Consider the following 18,710-nt stretch of genomic DNA (forward strand, 5'->3'; position numbering starts at 1 on the left):
TACAGAGTAGAAGTAAGCTCCATATTCTGATGTCACTGCTTCTGAACAGGGCCTTGCCCCTCCTGTAGCTAAGAGTTCCATCAGCTGGCAGCCATCTGGGGATTTGAACATGGCGTGCTCCCGGTTCTGCCACAGGCAGGAATTGGGGTGTGGGGTCTCAACATGACTCACTCAGCAAAAGTACTTGTGCAAGCATGAGGACCCCCCCAGGACTTAAAAACGCTGGGCATAGAGCTGTATGCCTGCGGCCAGAGACCTGGGGAGGCAGTGACAAGAGAGTCCCTTTGGCTAGCTGGTGAGCCAGTCTAGGCGAATCAGTGAGGCCCAGGTTCAAGGAGAGACTCTGCTTCAAAAAATAAGGTAGAGCATGACTGGGGACGACACCGGATATTAACTATTTATTGCCTTTGTGTGTGCACATATGCATATGCAAACACACACATGCCCACACATAAAGATGAAATGTATTTATTAAAAATTCTGAATAAATAAGTAAACTGGTTGTTGCCATCCCCCCCCCCAGAAAAGTAGGGGGAACAACAACAACATTATGAGGCAGGAGGGGGAATGAAAAGGGCCCAGCGTAGACATAAGAGGCTTTAACCATGTCTCATCTTTCTGTCTTCCCTTCTGACTCCAGGCCTACCTTCCAGAAGGCTATGAAGTGAGGCACAGTGACATCTGGCCTGATGGTGTTATGGCTCAGCTATACCTGATGGATGGAGACTGTACCCCAAGGAACCGATAATAACGCAAACTCCTAAGGCTGTCCTCTTGCATGGCTCACATGTCAAAAACAGGAGGTGTTCTAGGCTTGACAGCTATCACTTATAAAAGAATCCATCTGGGAAAGGCCATCTTCATCAGCCTCCCAAAGCACCAAATGCAGGTGGCTGGCTGGCCCTCAGTTCCACTGTCAGCCAGCTTCCTTACTGCATTCCCTCACACGTTGGTTTTATCTTTTTTTTTTTAAAGATTTAATTGTATTTATTATATATATAACCTACTGCCTGTATGTGTGCCTGACCACCAGAAGAAAGCACCAGATCTCATTATAGATGGTTGTGATCCAACATATGGTTGCTGGAAATTGAACTCAGGAGCTTTGGAAGAGCAGCCAGTGCTCTTAACCTCTGAGCCATCTCCCCAGCGCACTTGTCTTAAGGGTCTGCTACAGCCCTGGCTGTTCCTGGAACCTACCAGGACACTATGGAAACCTTGCAGACCCACAAGGACCAGAGGCCCATGGTCAGTGTCAGGAGCAGGAGGGTGGTGGCAGGGTTTTGTCACAGCTGAACGGTGTCACAGGCCTCCGTCAGTTTGACCCTTCCAAAGACCCTCCTGGGGACACAAGTTCCTGGTGGAACTCAAGCCCAGGCCCTATGCTCGCGATGATACATCTGGCAAGTCCAGCCAGACAACGCCTCTGTTTGTGTTCTCTGGAGATGGCAGTGCACTTGCTTCACACAGTGCTCCACACTTTGAGAGGCTCTGATGGTGGCCCTCCATGAGGCTTCCAGGGACCTCAGCCCTGGCCTTGAGTGTGTAGCTTTGTCAGCGTCTCCCTTGGCTCTTCCCACACAGGCTGGATTGATGGAAGGCGTCCCTGGAACGGTGACCCGGAGCCCAGCACTGTGATCAGACTTACTTATGGTCCTGGGCCAGAGAGGGTCATCTGCTGGGACACTAGCAAGCCTCCAATATCCCTGCAGTCCCTCCCACAGAGAGGCTGTAATGTGCCTCAGGTCTGTCATTTACGGGCGACCTGCATTCTGCTGGCACACAAGGCCGGGTAAATGACTACTGATGTTCGCATCCCGTGCCTTTGCAAAGGGCAGGGCCTGCCGGAGGCAAGTGGGCAGCTCGGCATGGACCTGAGGCTTTCCCGCCACAGGGTCCTCCCGAGAGGCCAGCTCAAGGCCAGCTTAGAAGGAAACAGGACCCCAGGGAGATACTCTCGGGAAATGGAAACAAACAGAGACTTCTGCAGCTTTGGACCTTCTAGCCTGGAGGAGGGAAACAGGAATGAGACAAACAGTGATGTGAGAATTTCCATTTCAGTCCAAAGAACTGAATGACGCCCGCTCTCGGGGAAGGGCCGCAGAGCTCAGTGAACTGGACTGGAGGAATGTTGGACACCATCTTCACCATTGTGCAGCGTGTAGCCCCGAGACCGAGGGCTACTGAGTAAAGGCTGAGGTGGAGCGAAGCCAGGGCTCCTCACCTAAGGTGGCACAATTCTGGGCAAAGGGTTATCAGAGCCCAGACCAGAGGCCAACAGAGAGCCATGAGCTCTGGGGTCACACTGCAGCAGCTAGGTGTGTCCCTGCAGGAAGCGGAACACCATCTCCTTTGAGAAACATCTCTACAGCCTGCCTTGATGCCGGCAGGGAGCAGGTAGGTGGCGCTTACTCCACCATGTGGCCTTTAGCACTGCACTTGGTCCAGAGTGGCCATGTCACCAGAGTTCTCTAGAGTCCCAGTGGCCGGGCAGGCGGCGCAGCCTCATGTCTTCTTTCTGGATGTGCTCATAACAGGACTGGGGAGAGAGACAAGGTTGGGGCCTGCTGGCAGACCTTGTTCCCAACTGTGTGCATGGTTCTAGGCCCTGGAAGCCATCACCTCTATCTCCCTGTGTACACACTGCCTCAGTCAGGACTAGCGGTCAGCCACACTCTGCAGGCAAACAGCCTTCCCTCCGTACACTGCTTGGAGCTGTGGCCTTTAGGGCCGTGAGGCTCACCTGCCCTGCGCAAAAGCATCAGGTCTGTGAGGACCGACCGGTTCCATGGAGACACCCAAGGCAGGGATTCGAGCTCTTTCTACCATGGTTGTCTGGGGCTCACAGCCCTGGTCCCTCACCTCTAAAGCTGTGAGGAGGAAGTCATGGAGGCCACCTGTGTGGATAGGGTCCATCATGTCTCGGATCAGGTGGATCTCAGCTCCCAGATGTTGAATTCTAGAGAAAGGACCATGACAACAGAGGAGAGATGGGATGTCACAGACAGAGATACCTCACAGCTAGGGAAGCAGATACCTCCCCCCCCACCCCCCCGGTCTAGAGAGCTAGATCCTTCTGGAATGGCCCCAGCTCTGTCCCAGGCCCCCATGAGGCCGGCTCCTTCCTGGGCCTCCGCTTCTCCTCTGTCCCGTGGTCTTCCTCGAGCCTACCCCAGCCCCGGCTCACCGAGCTCTCGACACCACGTAGATAAGCAGCGGCAGGAGGTCATCCATGGGCAGTTTGTGTTCCCTGCCCAGCACCCGTGACACTGTCGCCTCAATTTCCCCATAGGTTTTTTCGAGCACTTCCAGCTTCTCCCGAGGGTCCATTGTGGTACTGAAAGCGGGGAGCGGTTCCAGATCAGGGCCCCCGTGCTCAGTCTTGGGAGGAAGAGAAGGGACAGCACTCCTGTGCCCTTCCACACGCGCGCCCGCCCCCCACCAGGGCAGACTCATCCACGCGCCCCACCACCACCACCGACACTCACATGATCTTCTGCAGACACTCGGTGGCTGAAAGGAAACACTTGTCCCGGAGCAGAGAATATCTCTGTAGAGGGGAGGAGGATGAGGGCAGTAGAACAGGGGTCCAGCCTGGCACGCTGTCATCCCCAGGATCCGGCGCCGCTCACGCCTGCCCCATCACTGACTCAAGTGCATGCCTGCCTTGATGGCCAAGTGGCCCAGGGCAACCCCACAGCCCCACTGTGAGCTCCACTTCGTGCAGCTGTAACCTGGGGCGGGGTGGGGGGGGGAGGGGAACAAGGCTCCAAGAGGGTGAGAGGACCAGGATGCACAGGTCGTCCCTTGGCGACACTGGATTCCAAAGCTGATGTCAACGGTTCTCAGACCCAAGGGCTTCTTGAAACCCAGGTTGCTGAGCTGAGCTGATCTGACTCAGCAGGCATAAGGTAAGACTGGATTGGCTCGGTGATAGAATTATTTATTTATTTATTTATTTTATTTATTTATTTTGCCTTGCATTGCAAAAGCTGTGGGGCCCAAGGCGGTTGGACTTATGTGCCCGTGACCATGGCCGTCTTATGAGGTGGGTTTGCTGTGGCTCTCTTTACACAGGAGAAAACTCAGAGGCCAGGACCCCTACCCATGGCCACAGCCTGCCGCTGAGCCTGAGACAGGAGGAAAGCCTGATGTCTCCGCCCTCACCTGCCTCTCCCTAGGCCATCCTGACTCAGAAGCTCCTGGACCACAGGCCCTTCCCCCGTAGACACAAACACTGCCCTCTCACCTGATTGCTAGTCAGCTTGAGGTCCTTGAGGGGCCACAGATGCCTGAAAGTGGAGATGGGAGATGGGAGGCTTTGCCAAGGGCTAAACACCGGCAATGGTAAAGGAATAGGGCCACTGTGGCATCCTCAGGTGTATGTGCACAGCCTGAGGCTCGGGAGGTGGAAGGCGGAGGAGGGAGACGTGTGCAGAGCCTCAGGCATAGGGTCCTGGGGGAAGTGATCTTCTACTGCTCTGTGACAAAGGAGCACTGGGCTCTGGAGGAGAATGGGAGCTGAGGTTCCAGCGGGCAGCGGGGACAATCAAGCATTGTGGCGCGCGCGCGTGTGTGTGTGTGTGTGTGTGTGTATCAGAGGGGCACTAAGGAAAAAGGATGCGTTAGAGGAAGTAGGGGTAGGGGAGGGCAGGAAAGGCACTAGTGTAAGGCAAATACCTGTCTGACCTGCTGCCAGAGCAGTCCTCAGTTTCCCCCTGAAGACCTCTCCTCCCCCACTCTCAGTCCAAGGGCACAGACCTCAGTGGTGGATCTGGAAGCAGGTCCAGTCAGTGTTGACCCACACTCAGGGTAGGACACCAAGCCAAGAATGGCTCCAGGGGCACTGCTGGAACTAAGGGACAGGGGAATGCCAGATCTCTCTAGGGACAGTGAGGGGACTGAGCCGGAAGACAATAACCCCGGGAGCAGCTGGTGCCACAAAGTGGCTCTGGCCACAAAGTTAAAGGAATGGCTGAGCACCTAGATCCAGCCACAAAACCAAAACAAAACAAAAACCCGAGCAGGCCTCACAGCTGAGCTTGGGTAGAGCTGTCAGCTCCCCCAGAGCGCTGGCTGAGGCTGAGCTAGCAGGGACAGGCTTACTTCTGCACGTCCAGGAACTCCAGGAGCTTGGTGTCAGGAAACAGGCTGAGGTTGGCGATGCCCTGGCTGTACAATCCATCCTCCCTCTCATGGAGAAGGAGGTACAGTGTGAAGAGCTCTGAGTAGAAGCTGGGCAGGATGAGGGGCAGCAGCAACCCATGCACCTGCTTGTCCCTGAGAGGCCAGAACGGGGTGGGAGACACTGCCGTCAAGGCCACCTCTGCATCTGCAGAACTGGACTCCGTCCTGGGTACAGCTAGCTCCTGCTCTATGTGACGACCTTAGGCTCAGCTCCTCCACGCCTTGGTCTCATGGCGCGCAGGCAGGAGGAGGCCTCTGACAACCGCTCCCCTCCCTCTGCACAACTCAAAGCATGAGGCTGGGAGGGCATTTTAGAACAAAGATGTGTCTAGTGCATGCTGGCACTGTCCCCTGGGTGGCTTCTAGGACCAAGGTCATAGGTCACATTGTGATGGATAAATGGTCCATGCACCAAGCTTGGTGAATAGCAGACGTGCCCAGCACTTTTCCAAAAAGCAGGGCCACCCAGAGGGAGGCCCTAGGCACAAAGGGGTAGCCAAGCACCTTGTCTCCATGTCTTCCTCCTCCAAGGTCTGGCCCTGGCGATGTAAGGCGACTTTCAGCAGACCCCTGCAAGCCAAAGAGAGGGACATGATATGGCTGCTACCCACAGAAAAAGGACTCCACTGTCCCAGTCACCAAAACTGAGGGTGCATGGTCCCATCTACCAGAACTGGCTGGCTAGATCTGGATTGGATGCCTGCCTCCAATGTCTAGCCTCTCCTGCCATTGAGGGTCCAAGGCTGGAGCTAAAGGTGGGTGCTGGAGGGTCCCGGCACTCCAGCGGCAGCTGACGCTCCTATCTGTAATGCTCTTGGGTTCTAAGTTCTACCTGGGACGGGATAGATGGAGCTTGAATCCAGGGTCACACTCAGCCTATAGCAAGGGTAGAGGTTCCTACAGGGTCAGGGGTTTGCCCAGGGACCAGACAGGGATTAGACCCCCCGGCCAGGAGCTGTCGGAGGCACTTGCTGTCATTTCATACCTTGGGTTACCGTTGACACACTGACCAACCTCTGATCCTGTACCGAACAAGACTTGAAAGGGCAATCCCGGGCCAGTCCCTAGGCAGTGGTCATCCATCGCCTGTGCACAGGCTCACCTGTAGGCTGCCCAAAGCTCCTGGGCATGTTGCTTGACCTCCTCCTGGGCCATCCCCTGCAGGTGTTTGTTGGCCCCTATGCCTGCGTATGTGGCCTGGAAAGTCAGCATCAGGGTACGGAGTAATCTCCCCAGCGGGTGTCGGGGACTGCTCAGAGCCTGGGCCAGTGAGAGACAACAGGAATGCTTAGAGTCGGGGGGTCTACAGCACAATAAGCCCAGACCAGCCTCCCTAGGCAGAAACACTGAGGCCCTCTGAGTACCAGGAGCACCGTGGTGGGCCTGTCCCCTCCAGTTAGCACCACGCTGTGAGACACAGGAGGCCTCCCCCAGCCTGGGCCCTCACCTTCCTGAGGTACTGCTGCAGGGCCTTGTGCTCGCGGTGCTGCAGCAGCTCCTTCAGGATATCTTCCATGCTGCTTGCACAGTCCTTGGGGTGGCTCCTGGGACACCACGCACAGTGTCGCTCACCCACCCCCGCATCAGTTCCCATCGCCCCCCCCCCCCCCCCCGAGAGCTTCCCTAAGCCCTCTCTGACCTGCAGGGACACCCAGAAGGCCAGGCTCACCTCTCACAGCACAGGTCCTCTTGGGACTTGCGTAGCTCCCTAGAACTTTGCACGTGGAAGCCCAGCAGGGCTTCCTGCAGTCCCCCAGGACACCCTGAACGCACGAAGTCCCGGAAGGGGCTGTAGACTCCCTGCCAGCGGCTCTCCACAGGGAAGGCACCCAGTCCCAGCTGTCTGCGATTAGGGAACAGTGAGAGATGTGTGGAAGATGAGGTTGAAGGCAGCAGGCCCTTGGTGCAGCCCTTAATAGGGTTGGGACTCCTGGTCCCAGGATGAGGCAGGATGTAGAACACTGACAGAGTTGGGCTCCAAGGCAGGCGGAGAAGAAAACAAGGCAGAGATGGGCAGTGTGTTCTGAGGTGGAGCAGGGTACATAGTTCTGCAAAGGGCATGGAGAGCCGGGGGGCCAAATCCAGACAGTAGATCTTGGGTCACGACAGGCAGTGCCCACAAGCCCAGGGATTATTTCCCTGCTTTTCTCTCTGTCCTGCCATCTCCCACAGGCCTCTCTGTGGTTGATCCTGCCTTGCCATCAGGCTGAGTGAGGCCTGACGGTGAGTCTAATGCAGTGTCTCTCACGCTGTCCCCACCCCACCAGGCTGGGGCAGACAATAGGCTGATGGATGCCTTCGCTGTCCCCCCTTCCCTGCTTCTGACACGCGATCTTGCAGGAGTTATTCACCTGAACTGACTTTTTGAAAGGGATGCTCTGTTTTCATAGGAAAAAAATCTGTCTCATGAGCCACTGCTTGAGGGAGAGTGACTCGACTTACCAAGCTTCTTTCCTTCTGCCCCCTGGGTGCCAGGGGACTCCGAGCCAGGCTAAGGGGCACTCTAACCACATCTATAGCTATGTCTCTCTCTTTCTCTTAAGACCAACTCACAATTTCATTTTCTATTTTTTTTCCTTGTGTATTTGATTTGACTTGGAAATTGTCTCGTATTCTTTCTAGAGAAAAAGAAAACCTAAAGCCAGGGTCCAAGTGAGACTTAGAAATCCTATTTTTCTTCCAGTGTACGCATGGCAGGACACTCACCTAGCCTCAGACTTCAAGAGCCTCTGGCTGGAAGACTCAAGCTCGGAACTCTCTGTGGTATTAAGGCCTCCTCCACTGAGGCCTTGGGTGGGAAGAGACACACGCTGCCAAATAGCTTGGGCTCTCACCTCTTGCGAGTACAGCTTGGGTCAGGCAAGAGGGCAGCTGTGTCCAGCATTCCCTGTATGCACATTCCTTTATCTGTCCCACTGCTGAAAGAACCATCCAAGGTGAAACCGTTGGGGAAGGTGACCTTGCCCTGAGAGCAGAAGAGGAGAAGAGCAGAAATGTGTCCGTGTGCCCAGCCAAGTGTGTCAATGCCGGGCCTGCTTGTGTAGGTCAGACGGAAACGTCTGACCATGTGTTCCACCTGTCCATTCAAGGTGGCTCACCCACTGTGAGGCTAGGTAGCTTGGTCCAGGGACCTAGAGGAGACGATTCCTAGCTGTGTGGAATCGCTCTGTTCATAGCACCCCTGACCACTCATGGTGCACCAGACCTGCCTGTCCTAAAATTATCCTCAAGTTCCCAAAGGCCCAGCGCGAACACAACTGCCTTGTGCTATGTCAACTCAGCCAGGGACACAGAAAGAATGGTGACCCCCAAGGACAGCCACCCAATTTTCACGCCAAGGGTGGTGACGGGTCTGCAAAAAGCACAGCACAGACACAGCCAGACCGGGACCTCTGTCACCTTGCTCTGCTAAGTCAGTACTGCATGCTGCATGACAAGGACATGGAAGCCCTGGACACCGTGGAGGGGGGAGGGGCACCCTCCAGCTGCCCACCCTGTCTCTACCTTCCGCCTTGGCTCTGAGGCCTGGCATTATGGGGTGGAGTGAGAAGTGGGTGGCTCTCACCTTCCCTAGGAACAGCAGGTCCCTGGTGAAAGTACCTTCATACAGAGAATCATCGTCACATAGCTGGATGCCTGGGCCCTTGAAAGGAGGCAAGAGAAGAGAGGAAAGGGAGGTGAGGCTAGACAGAAAACCAGGGTGGGTGGATGCTGACCCATGGCAAGCCAAAAGCCCCTAAGCCCTGGCACTGCCCTCCCCAGGTGTGCTGAGTCCCAAGAACCCCATCTCTTGTTTTCCCTAGTTAGCCCTCAGACTTGGCCCCTCCTCCTCAGCAGGCTCTTCAGGAAGCCCCTAAATACTCAGGAAGTGCTGCTGGCTTCCTTTCAGCTGTCCCTGCCCTGGGAAAGGGGGTGGGGGCAGGGGTGGGGGCAATCCTTCCCTTTACTACCACACCTGCCAAGAAGTTCACATTCAACCTGTTCCTGACTCTATGCTGAGGGCCCTGTTCTTGCCTTTCCTTCCCCGTCTCTTTGAGGTCTCCTTTGGTTCTTTCCAGAACAAGGTGGAATCTAAACAAACAAGCCATAAAACCAGGCACATCTGTTGCCCAGAGCCCGACCACACATCAAGCCCCTGACTAGTGGAGAGGGGGAAGGCAAGAGCCAGAGACCCAGGTTAGGGGGACTTGAGTTTGGTCTCAGTCTCAGCCGGAAGTTGGGCAGGTTCTCTGATGTCTGTCATCAATAAACACGTGTCGTTCATATGCTAAGGACAATGGCATCGATTGCAGGAGTCGCACAAGGACTCCAGAAGACGATGACGGTTCAGTCAGGGCCAGTGAGGGGGTCTATGAACATCACTGGCATGTCCTATGACATACTTGGTTCTTATTAGTATGTGTACAGTAAGCACCCCTGACCTGAGTTGCAGATGGGGAAAGCGAGGCTAGAAGAAGCCTGGATCTTGCTAAAGTCAGACATAGCTGGGCCTCCCTTGTTACCCACCCAGCTTAGCTTTGAGTCAGCTACAGAGTGCTCAAGGCAGCGGCTGTCACTCACGGTCATCTTGTCCCCTTGGAATGTGCCCTGATAGCAGATGCCTGCCTGGGTGACCACGACCCCAGGGCCATGACGCTGGTCAGCCTGCCACATGCCAATGTAGCGCTCACCCCTAAAGGAAGAGGAATGTGAGAGATGAGGCTCAGAACGGTTCCCCGGTGCCTTCTAGATGTTCTCCTGGCAGGGGATGCGGGGAGACGGGCGGTGACAGAAAAAGATGACCTGACAACCCCAAGGCGGACAGGGATGGCAGAGAAGGGAGCCATCCTTAGGGGAAGGCATGCTGGGTGGAGCTCCCTAGAGGTAGCAGGTAGCATAGACGGAGAGGCATGAATGCAGGGGTCCAGGACGGAGCAAGACAAAAGACCGGCTTGGGGCAGCTGGACCTCCAGTTTCTCCCTGCCGGCACTCACCTGTCACTGTCCTCTTCAATGCCATAGCCACTCCCTCTGGCCTCTCTCCCAGTGGCCTGTGTACCTGAAGGGCTGGGAGGCCTGTGGGGTACTTTCAAGGACGCCAAACCCATGCCGCAGGCCAGCCTGGAAATACCCCTTGTACACCTTGTCAGTGCCGTACCTGGAGAGATTCACCAACAGCTGGGCTCCACTTTGAGGAGCACAGTCCAGAGGCTTCGCCCCCACCCCCCTCGTACCTTTCCCCTAAAGGCCAAAGGTCACTTACTCCACAGATGCCGTAGTCACACATGACGCCTTCCTGCCAGTGGCACTTGTAACAGTCGAACTTGTCCTCGGAGGCCTGGGGCACCAGGCGGATGCCAAAAGCTGACCGTGGGGTTGGGCGGGGTTGGAAGTGAGTATCCAGGCCACTTGCCTGATCAGATGCCCCTGTCACATCCCTCCATGCTACCCAGTTGTCCTTGTCCCCAAGGAGTCCCTCCAAGGATACAGAAGATCTCAGAGTCCCCTGTTCTCTTACAAAAAGTGTTCAGGACATCCCTCCCCCACCACGGCAAGGCCGAAACCCACATCCCTAGTCCTGCCTGGTTCGCCTTATCTATGTGGTGGGAAAAGCTGGGCCATCTGACCACTCATACTTGAGGTTGGGAATTTGGGGCAGCCAGTGAATAGCAGGTCCTCTGCTTACGCTGCCCCCCGCCCCCCGCCCCCCCTCCCACCACGCCAGGACCTGCCCAGCCAATCTTACCCGTGCTCCAGGCCCTGGCAGAAATCCCCCACGTGGTTCTGCCCATCCGGCCACTTCAGGGTTCCCCTGGAACACAGGTGAGGGCCACCAGACCCATCCATCCCCAGTCAGCTGTCTCCCCACACTCTCTAGAGTCCCCCTTCCTCTCCCCTATGTTCTTCCAATCAGACCTCATGTTAGCCTAGTCCCGAGATCCCTCATAGAAAGCCCACCCCCACCCCACCCCCACCCATCCCCTGCACACCTGCACCAGCAACCTTGTGGGGCACCCCCCACAGCGGGAGCCCTGCAAACATCTGCATTCCCCTTTCCCCTTGAACCACAGGTGGTGCAGAACCAAATGGCAAGTCTAAGAAAACTCCTGGTCGATAGCGTTTCTTCTAGCATGCTCCTGAATGAGCCGCTGGAAGTGTTTAGCCAATACTGCTGGTGACTCACTTGCCATGGGGCTTGGCCCGACACCACTCGCCCTCATAGGTGGCCTGGTAGAGCCGGCCCTCATGGTGGAAGGTATAGGCCACACAGCGGCAGTCAGTGGGTACAGGTGGCTCCAGGCCTGACCCCAGCACAGCGAGGTCCTTCTTGCCACGCAGGGCCTGACACACAGCCTGGGTCACCTTCCACCACCAGACAGCCTGGTGGAGACAAGAAGGCAGTGCACATGAAATTGCTGCTGCAGGTATGCCCTGAAGAGGCCTCATAGGCGCCTAGGTCCATCTCCTCCACTCTTTCACTTTTTTTGTTTGTTTGGTTTGGTTTGGTTTTTTTGAGACAGGGTCTCTCTGTGTAGCCTTGACTATCCTGGACTCGCTTTGTAGACCAGGCTGGCCTCGAACTCACAAACATCTGCCTTCCTCTGCCTCCCAAGTGCTGGGATTAAAGGTGTGCGCCACCACTGCCCGGATTTCCCTTCTACTCTTGTCCTCAAGCGCACTGCCTTTCTGTGGCATGGCACCAGACCTGAGATCCTTTGGGTCTCCTAGGGACTAGACAACCCAGAGGGCTGCACAAGAGGGTGGGAGCAGGCCTCTACTTAGGCCTCCACTCCAGCCTTTTGGTAGAAAAATTCCTGCTCCCTTAACATCCTGATACCCAACCCTGGGCCACACCCCTTACTCCCTTCAGAGCCCCCCAAGGAACTGGCACTCTGCCTCCTCCGCTTCTGACTTTGACCCTATCCATGCTTCAACCTCACTCACCTGGCCCTGGGGGTCTCTGGCGCAGAAGGAGAATTCCTCTTCGGGTGTGAGGACGTGAAACACGTGCCTGGGGCAGACAAGAGGGGACCAGTGAGCCCCTTCCGCCCAGGGTTGAAAGTGGGCTCATGTGGGAGCCTGAAGGTGTGATCCCAGGGAGGAAGTCTAGTGGGGGGCAGGGGCACCAGCAGAGGGAGTCACTCACTTGTCTTGGCCAGGCTCCACCACACCAACTTCAGGTCAAAAGTATGGACATTGTGGCCCTGGAAGAAGATGGGTAAGGTGCTGTCTGAGCTGTGTTGACAGAGACACCTGTCCTGGAGGCCTCCAGGTGCCAGGCCCCAGAAAACTTCAGAACTGGGAACTTTTTGTTTTTTTGTTTTTTGCTTTTCCCCTGGACAGAGTTTCTCTGTGTAGCCATGGCTGTCCTGGACTCGCTTTGTAGACAAGGCTGGCCTCGAACTCACAGCGATCCACCTGCCTCTGCCTCCCGAGTCCTGGGATTACAGGCGTGAGCCGCCATGCCCGGCCAGAACTGGGAACTTCTACTGTGGCCTTTCAGCTGAAGCCTCTTCTTTTCTTCCTCATCCTAGGACCTGGGACAGGCCTCCTCACCTGTGCAGTTGCCAGGGTTCCCTAGAAAGACGGTCAGCCCCTGGCAGCCCCTGGCTACAAACTCCTGAGGCTTCCTTTTGTCTGGAGACTGAGGCCCACTGCAGAGCCTGGCACATGCACGTGTGTCTGCTGCTCCGCCCGCCCGCCATCATGGCCTCCTGAGCTTGGCCCCAAGCATCCTTTACTTCACCTTTGCTCATGATCTTCCTTCTACCAAAGAAGCTACCCATGACTGAGCCCAAAGGGAAAGTCCCTCTCTCTGGACTGTTATCACCTCCCATCTGGCCCCAAAAGGCTGCTCACTTGACCAGGAAAGGACTCAAGGCCAAGTCTGAGAATGAAGGCATTTACAGGACATAACAGGGACAAGAAAGCCCCGCAGAAACAGGAGCATGAGCAAAGAAAGGCCCATACTAAAACAGCCCTCCCTCTCCCCCTCCTTCCCTCTTTCCTTCCCTTCTTACTCCCTCCCCTTCCCTCCTCCTCCTTCTCCTATTAAGCTGGTTTGGTCAGGCATTTGCAGCAGTAACTAGAAAAGGAACTCAGACAAGCAGGGAGGGCTGGAAACATCTCTAGCCGACAAACTGTGACATCGGGCGAGGAGGGTTACAGGCACAGTCCGAACAAACACCAAAACTGGTGGCCTTGCTGAGGCAGGGGACACAGTGCTGTGAGCACCACAAGTGCCAGGTGAGTTTGGCCAAGGTTACTGGCTATGGGACAAACCCTGAGTCCATGTCTGGCTTCCTCTCGACCCCACAATCCTTAGCCTGTCTCTGCCTTTCCCCTCCCCCCCCCAGCCCCCCCTCACCCCTTCCCCCCGCCATCCCCCAAGCCTATGGCCCTCAGCTTCGGCTCTTAATTCTTTCCTGTTCAGTCTCTAATCCCATCCCATAACTCCACCTCACGTGATCCCCTCCAAACCTGTAACAGGACAAGGGCATCATCAAAGAGCAGCACACGCTCAGCCCGCAGTGGGGTGACCACCACAGGGATGTCCTGGCTGTCCTGTAGGAGCCGGTGGGTAGGGGTACAGAGCACATCCTTGGGATGAAGAGGGAGGCTATATCAGAGGCTGCTGTCCAACCCTGCCCCTCCCTCCTGCATCCAGACACCTCCCAGAGACCATCCTAGCAGGCCTAGGGTACCCCCATGTTACACCACACACACACACACACACACACACACACACGTGCACACACATGCTGATGCTCCACCCCACAAGGGCTGGGGGTGGAAGGTGTCATCCCTGATCTAGCCCAGAAGGGCAGCACAGTTTCTAACTCTGGAGCTTTCCTGGGTGGTCTCCGTACTGCACCCCTGTCAGAGCCAAGAGGTTCCTGTTACCCTCACCCAGTATGCCATACCCCCTGTCACCCATGGTTATTCAGGCCTGACTCTCACATCTTCTGGGACCCAAGGGCTCTCCTCCCGCAGGGGCATTATATGTTGTGCTAGACAGCGACAGGAATGCATAACTGGCGACACCACCAGAGAAAGTCAATTCTGATGACCCAGCAGGTGGACTAAGGGTGACTGACAGGCACACCTGGTCATCAGTCCTCCTTCCAGATGGGAAAACTGAGTCAGAGAGCTGCTCAAGCCATCCAACACAGCCTCACATCCATTGTGGAACACTGTTGTTCCTTGACTGCCCCAAAGCCCCAGACTTACCCTCAGCGCGCTGCTGAGGCTGTGCCACAGGGCCTGTGTGGCCACAGCTTGGTCCAAGGCCTCCTTCATGAAGCACTGCAGGTTCCCAAACCCGGTGACTGCACGCATCACCAGCTCCTGGGCGGGGTGGTGCTGTAAAAGGACAGGGAAGGTCGGATGGATCTGAGGGACTTGGAGCCAGCCTCCATCTGGTGATGCCCATGAGAGCCCCAGCCTAGCCTCAGCCAGTCAGGCCTAACTTAAGTCACAGCTCTCTCTTTTCTCCCTTACAATTAACTGTTCTGGGGACAAGGAAGGAGCATGAAGGTGCTTCCAGATGGACATTTCATTTCAGTGATACCAACAGTGTGGCCCTGGCCCATACATACTAACACCCAGTAGAGAATTCTAGGTCTGCTTTTTGGCTGTCAACTGCCCCATCAAGGCAGAGCCATGTGCCCAAGATCCCATTGGGTAGATTCATGCCCTGAGAACCCCTTCCCAGGGGTTCTTTTAGGCTCCCCGCTACTGCTGAACTTGCCCACCTGCCCCGGAGCCTGCACTGTTTCTCCTCTCCTGCACACATGCATCCTTGGATTGCTCTCAGTGCCCACCTTGTCAAGGGTGTCCTTGAGGCGCAGCAGGTGGAGCACATACTTCTGCACGTGCTGGGCGTGTGGCTGGTGGAGGGCCTGGCACATCGTGGTGCCCACCGAGCCCTCAGTGCTCCACAGGACAGCAGCTGCCGCAGGGCCTTCCGCTGGCTCCTCCAGTACTCGCTGCATTTAGGAAGGGCCACATACTGCGTTCACCCACTCCAAGCCCGCATCCACCCGCTCCAAGCTCGCATCCACCAGGACCCACCCCGACTCTAACCATCCTCCCAGCTCCCCAGACCCAGAAGTCCAACCAACCCTGTAACCCAACAGCCCAGCAAAAACGTTCTCTCCCTAGAGGCTTTGCAGCCGTGCCTCAGAGGAGATAGGGACAACCGACTCAAGAAGTGGGTGAACAAGACACTTATTGCTTTGGTGTAGGCATGCCCAACTCCCTCTCGCTTAGACACCCACACCAACATAGGGTGCTACTGGGGCAGGCCCAGGCTCACCTCCTCCTCTTTGAGACCTTCTGAAAGGCCTGCACCACCACGCAGTCAGTATAGGACTTGATGTACCTATGGACAACCCAGGATCACCTTGAAAGCCCAGCTCCCAACTCACACTCAGCCCCTGCCCTTTTGGGGTCCGAGATCCCACCCACCGAGCAGCCACAATCCTGATGGTCCAGGCAATTGCTCGACATCCTCAAGTGGTGACCCAACACTTGTTATCTCACAGGCCTGGTCCAAGGACTGAGTCTTTAAGCCTGTTGCCAAACTAATACCCTATAGCCTGTAGGATGCATCCGTTCATGCCAGCTGATCCTTAGGACCAAGTAGCAGAGGTGGCACTTTGGCACTGTGGACAAGCAACAGACTTCCTTGGGGGGGGGGGGCAGAGGAGGGGCATCTTACTCCATGTGGGCCTGCAGGATGTGGTCGGTATTGCTCAGTATCAGCAGGGCCTCTAGACCCATGGATGGTGGGTTGTACAGCCTCTGCTGCAGTGAACGCAGGCTCTGCTCTGTCACCTCCCTCAAGCGCTGGGCATTCTCACGCAGTTGCTCCAGAAGCTGAAGGCACTCTCGGCCACAGGGGTCTGAGGGTTCAGGGTCTGTGGAAAGCAGAGCCACCCTGAGTCAGCATTCAGGAAAGGTGCTCAGGACAGCACTAGCACCCCCTAGAGGGCAGGGCATGCTGGGGGAAAGGGCTGAACATATACAGTGTTCTGCCTGCACAACAGAAGAGGGCACCAGAGCTATTATAGATGGTTGTGAACCACCATGTGGTTGCAGGGAATTGAACTCAGGACCTCTGGAAGAGCAGACAGTGCTCTTAACCACTGAGCCATCTCTCCAGTACCTAAAGCAGACTTTTTATTTTGTCTTGTTTTTTGTTTTTTTGTTTTTTTTGTTTGTTTGTTTTTGAGACAGGGTTTGTCTGTGTAGCCTTGGCTGTCCTGGACTTACTTTGTAGACCAGGCTGGCCTTGAACTCACAGAAATCCACCTGCCTCTACCTCCCAAGTGTTGGGATGTAAGGCATGTGCCACCGCCGCCAGGCTGGGCTGAACTCTTGAGTAGGGTTCTGTGTCTCCTACATAACAGGACAATTCTAATTATCTTGGGGAAACTAAGTCTCCTAGCTCACCCAAGTTTTCTCTCTAGATCCAGATGCAGAATTTGGAGTCTTAAAGGCACTCCCCAGCCACCTTATAGAGGCACACACAGACTGTGAGAGGAAAGCGCGTGCCCCCCGCCCCCAGTGAAAGCCTTATGTGTTTTGCATTCCAGTCAGGGCTTTCCAAAGCACCACCAGGAGCCATGAGTGGGAACAAGAAATGAGTCAAGTGGTATAGGCTACGCCTGTTGGTCCTCAGAGGCTGTTTGAGAAGGGAACGGCCAGCACCTGGTGGCCAAGGCCTCAGCTCCATCAAAAGACGGCAGTATCAAGTGGCCACCACACAACTTGAGGTTGAGAAAGTTCTGTCCAATGAGGCAGACCTCTTGTCCCTGGGGGCCACTCCGGCGGCCCCCCCCCTTCCCCAGCGAGGGCCTGGACTCACCAGCTGAGAGCAGGGGCTGGAGGATAAGACGGATAGTGCAACCAAAGAGTGGTTGAGAAGAACCTCCTCCAGACGAAGCAGGTCTGCCTCCTCAGAGCTACACATAGCTAGCCAGGCTGCAAGACACTGGGGCCTCCTGGGTAGGAAGGATACAGGTCACAGCCAGAGAACACGACCAGGGTCCCCGGTTCCCACGAGGGAGACCCATAAGCACCCACATCAGAATCACTCACCGAGCCCAGCTTCTCTCTAAGAGGAGATCTCTTCTGGCCACTGACCCCTGGCCCAGCTTCCTGTTGGGGCCCTGGAGGGAACCGGAAAGCTGAAAACTATCAAGGGAAACAATCCTTTCCACCCAAGTGCACGTGTTCTTCAAGCTCGGTTTTGGCCACGGATCCAGGCAGCCAGGAGGATGACCACCTTGTCCTCCTTTGCTTTGGCCATCTTTCCACTCAAGTCCCCACTCAGGGGGGGGGGTGAGGGGGGGGGGAGGACATGCGTGCTATCAGGAGAGCTCAGCAACATCCTGATGCCCAGGCTCAGGCTCTCTGTCACTAGACAGAGCTCAGTAGGCCAGGAAAGACCTGGAAGCTTCCTGCTGGAGCCACAAAGGAGAGGGCGAGCAGCAGAGCTTGTGCAGGGGGGCGGGGGGGGGGGGAAGCATACCTGCAGACCCAGCACTGGGGAGGAACGGAGCACAGGAAGGAAGGAAGGAGGGAGGGAAAGGAGAGAAGGAGCCAGAGAAAGTATAGCATACTCGTGGGAAGAGGTAAAAGCAAAGGCTCCTCGGAGGGCCAGCCTGAGGACGGCCTACCTTCACTGGCCAGCAGACAAGCTCGTCAACTTTGCCTCAGTCAACCTGGAAGGTCATAAAAGGGCTTTAGAACAAGGTAATAGATGGAATGTCAGACCGAGCAAGAAGCCCAGACCCGGCACATCTACCTCCTATGATGAGACTGGGTACGTCCCACTCAGGAACAGGGTCACTGGTTTAGGTCAGCTGGAGCCTTGAAACATTCTGCCCTAAGTGAGCGACCTTCTAAGCAAAGCAGCGTGATGCGGCATCCTGGCGTGGAGCAGGGGTGGTGAGGGAAGAAGAATGTTAGAACCTATTCCATAGCTAGGCTGTCTGTGTTCTGCTCAGGCAAAGCAGCCCCCGCAGTCAGTCCTTACTGTCTGCACTTAGCAAGGATGTTCATCCATCCAAAGGGCCTGACCCAGGGCAGGGTTAAAGCGTCTCCACTCTGCTTGGTCCTGACACTCTCAAGCTTTGAAATTAACAGATGGGGTGGGCCAGACGTCATCAGGGCAGCCAAAATGGTGGGCAGGTGACATGAGGCAGACCCCAACAAATGGCAAGGGGGGCTCAGTCTTCCTGAAGGTACCCCTAAAGATGTCCCTGGGTGGGAGGGGGCATAACAGGTCCCTGACAGAACCCACGCTCCAGAACAAAGTAGGGCGGGGAACGTCAGAACTCTGGCCCAGATCCTGGGCCCAGGCATTCCTGCCCCACCTTTCCTGCTGCTGTTCTGCTGTGTGGGAGGGTGAGGCTGTAGGAAGGAGAGGCAGGAACGAGAAACTGCTAAACATCCAGCGGCAGCCATCTGTGTTAGCAGTTAAAGTAGTGTGTGTGTCCCCTACCCCCACCCCAATACACAAGGAGAGGGTGGGGA

The 18,710-nt window shown here is 56.0% G+C and overlaps 1 protein-coding gene across 1 annotated transcript; it reads right to left on the reverse strand.

Moving 5' to 3' along the window:
• Nucleotides 1–383: 383 nt before the first annotated feature.
• Nucleotides 384–18,103, reverse strand: ALS2CL (ALS2 C-terminal like). The gene is given in 34 exon segments (XM_084752832.1): nucleotides 384–2,539; nucleotides 2,863–2,959; nucleotides 3,188–3,337; nucleotides 3,489–3,550; nucleotides 4,250–4,292; nucleotides 5,107–5,280; nucleotides 5,692–5,757; nucleotides 6,290–6,447; nucleotides 6,635–6,731; nucleotides 6,857–7,030; nucleotides 8,022–8,152; nucleotides 8,753–8,830; nucleotides 9,748–9,859; nucleotides 10,161–10,192; nucleotides 10,194–10,322; nucleotides 10,429–10,529; nucleotide 10,912; nucleotides 10,914–10,977; nucleotides 11,350–11,546; nucleotides 12,111–12,177; nucleotides 12,313–12,331; nucleotides 12,334–12,370; nucleotides 13,647–13,766; nucleotides 14,397–14,528; nucleotides 14,990–15,102; nucleotides 15,105–15,154; nucleotides 15,484–15,549; nucleotides 15,889–16,087; nucleotides 17,038–17,080; nucleotides 17,082–17,096; nucleotides 17,098–17,173; nucleotides 17,271–17,341; nucleotides 17,852–17,896; nucleotides 17,980–18,103. Coding segments are annotated over 31 exon segments (2,853 nt in total). The 5' UTR covers nucleotides 17,143–17,173; nucleotides 17,271–17,341; nucleotides 17,852–17,896; nucleotides 17,980–18,103; the 3' UTR covers nucleotides 384–2,458.
• Nucleotides 18,104–18,710: the final 607 nt, after the last annotated feature.

This window comes from Acomys minous (assembly GCF_964271855.1).
Source record: "Acomys minous genome assembly, chromosome: 13".
NCBI lineage: Eukaryota > Metazoa > Chordata > Mammalia > Rodentia > Muridae > Acomys > Acomys minous.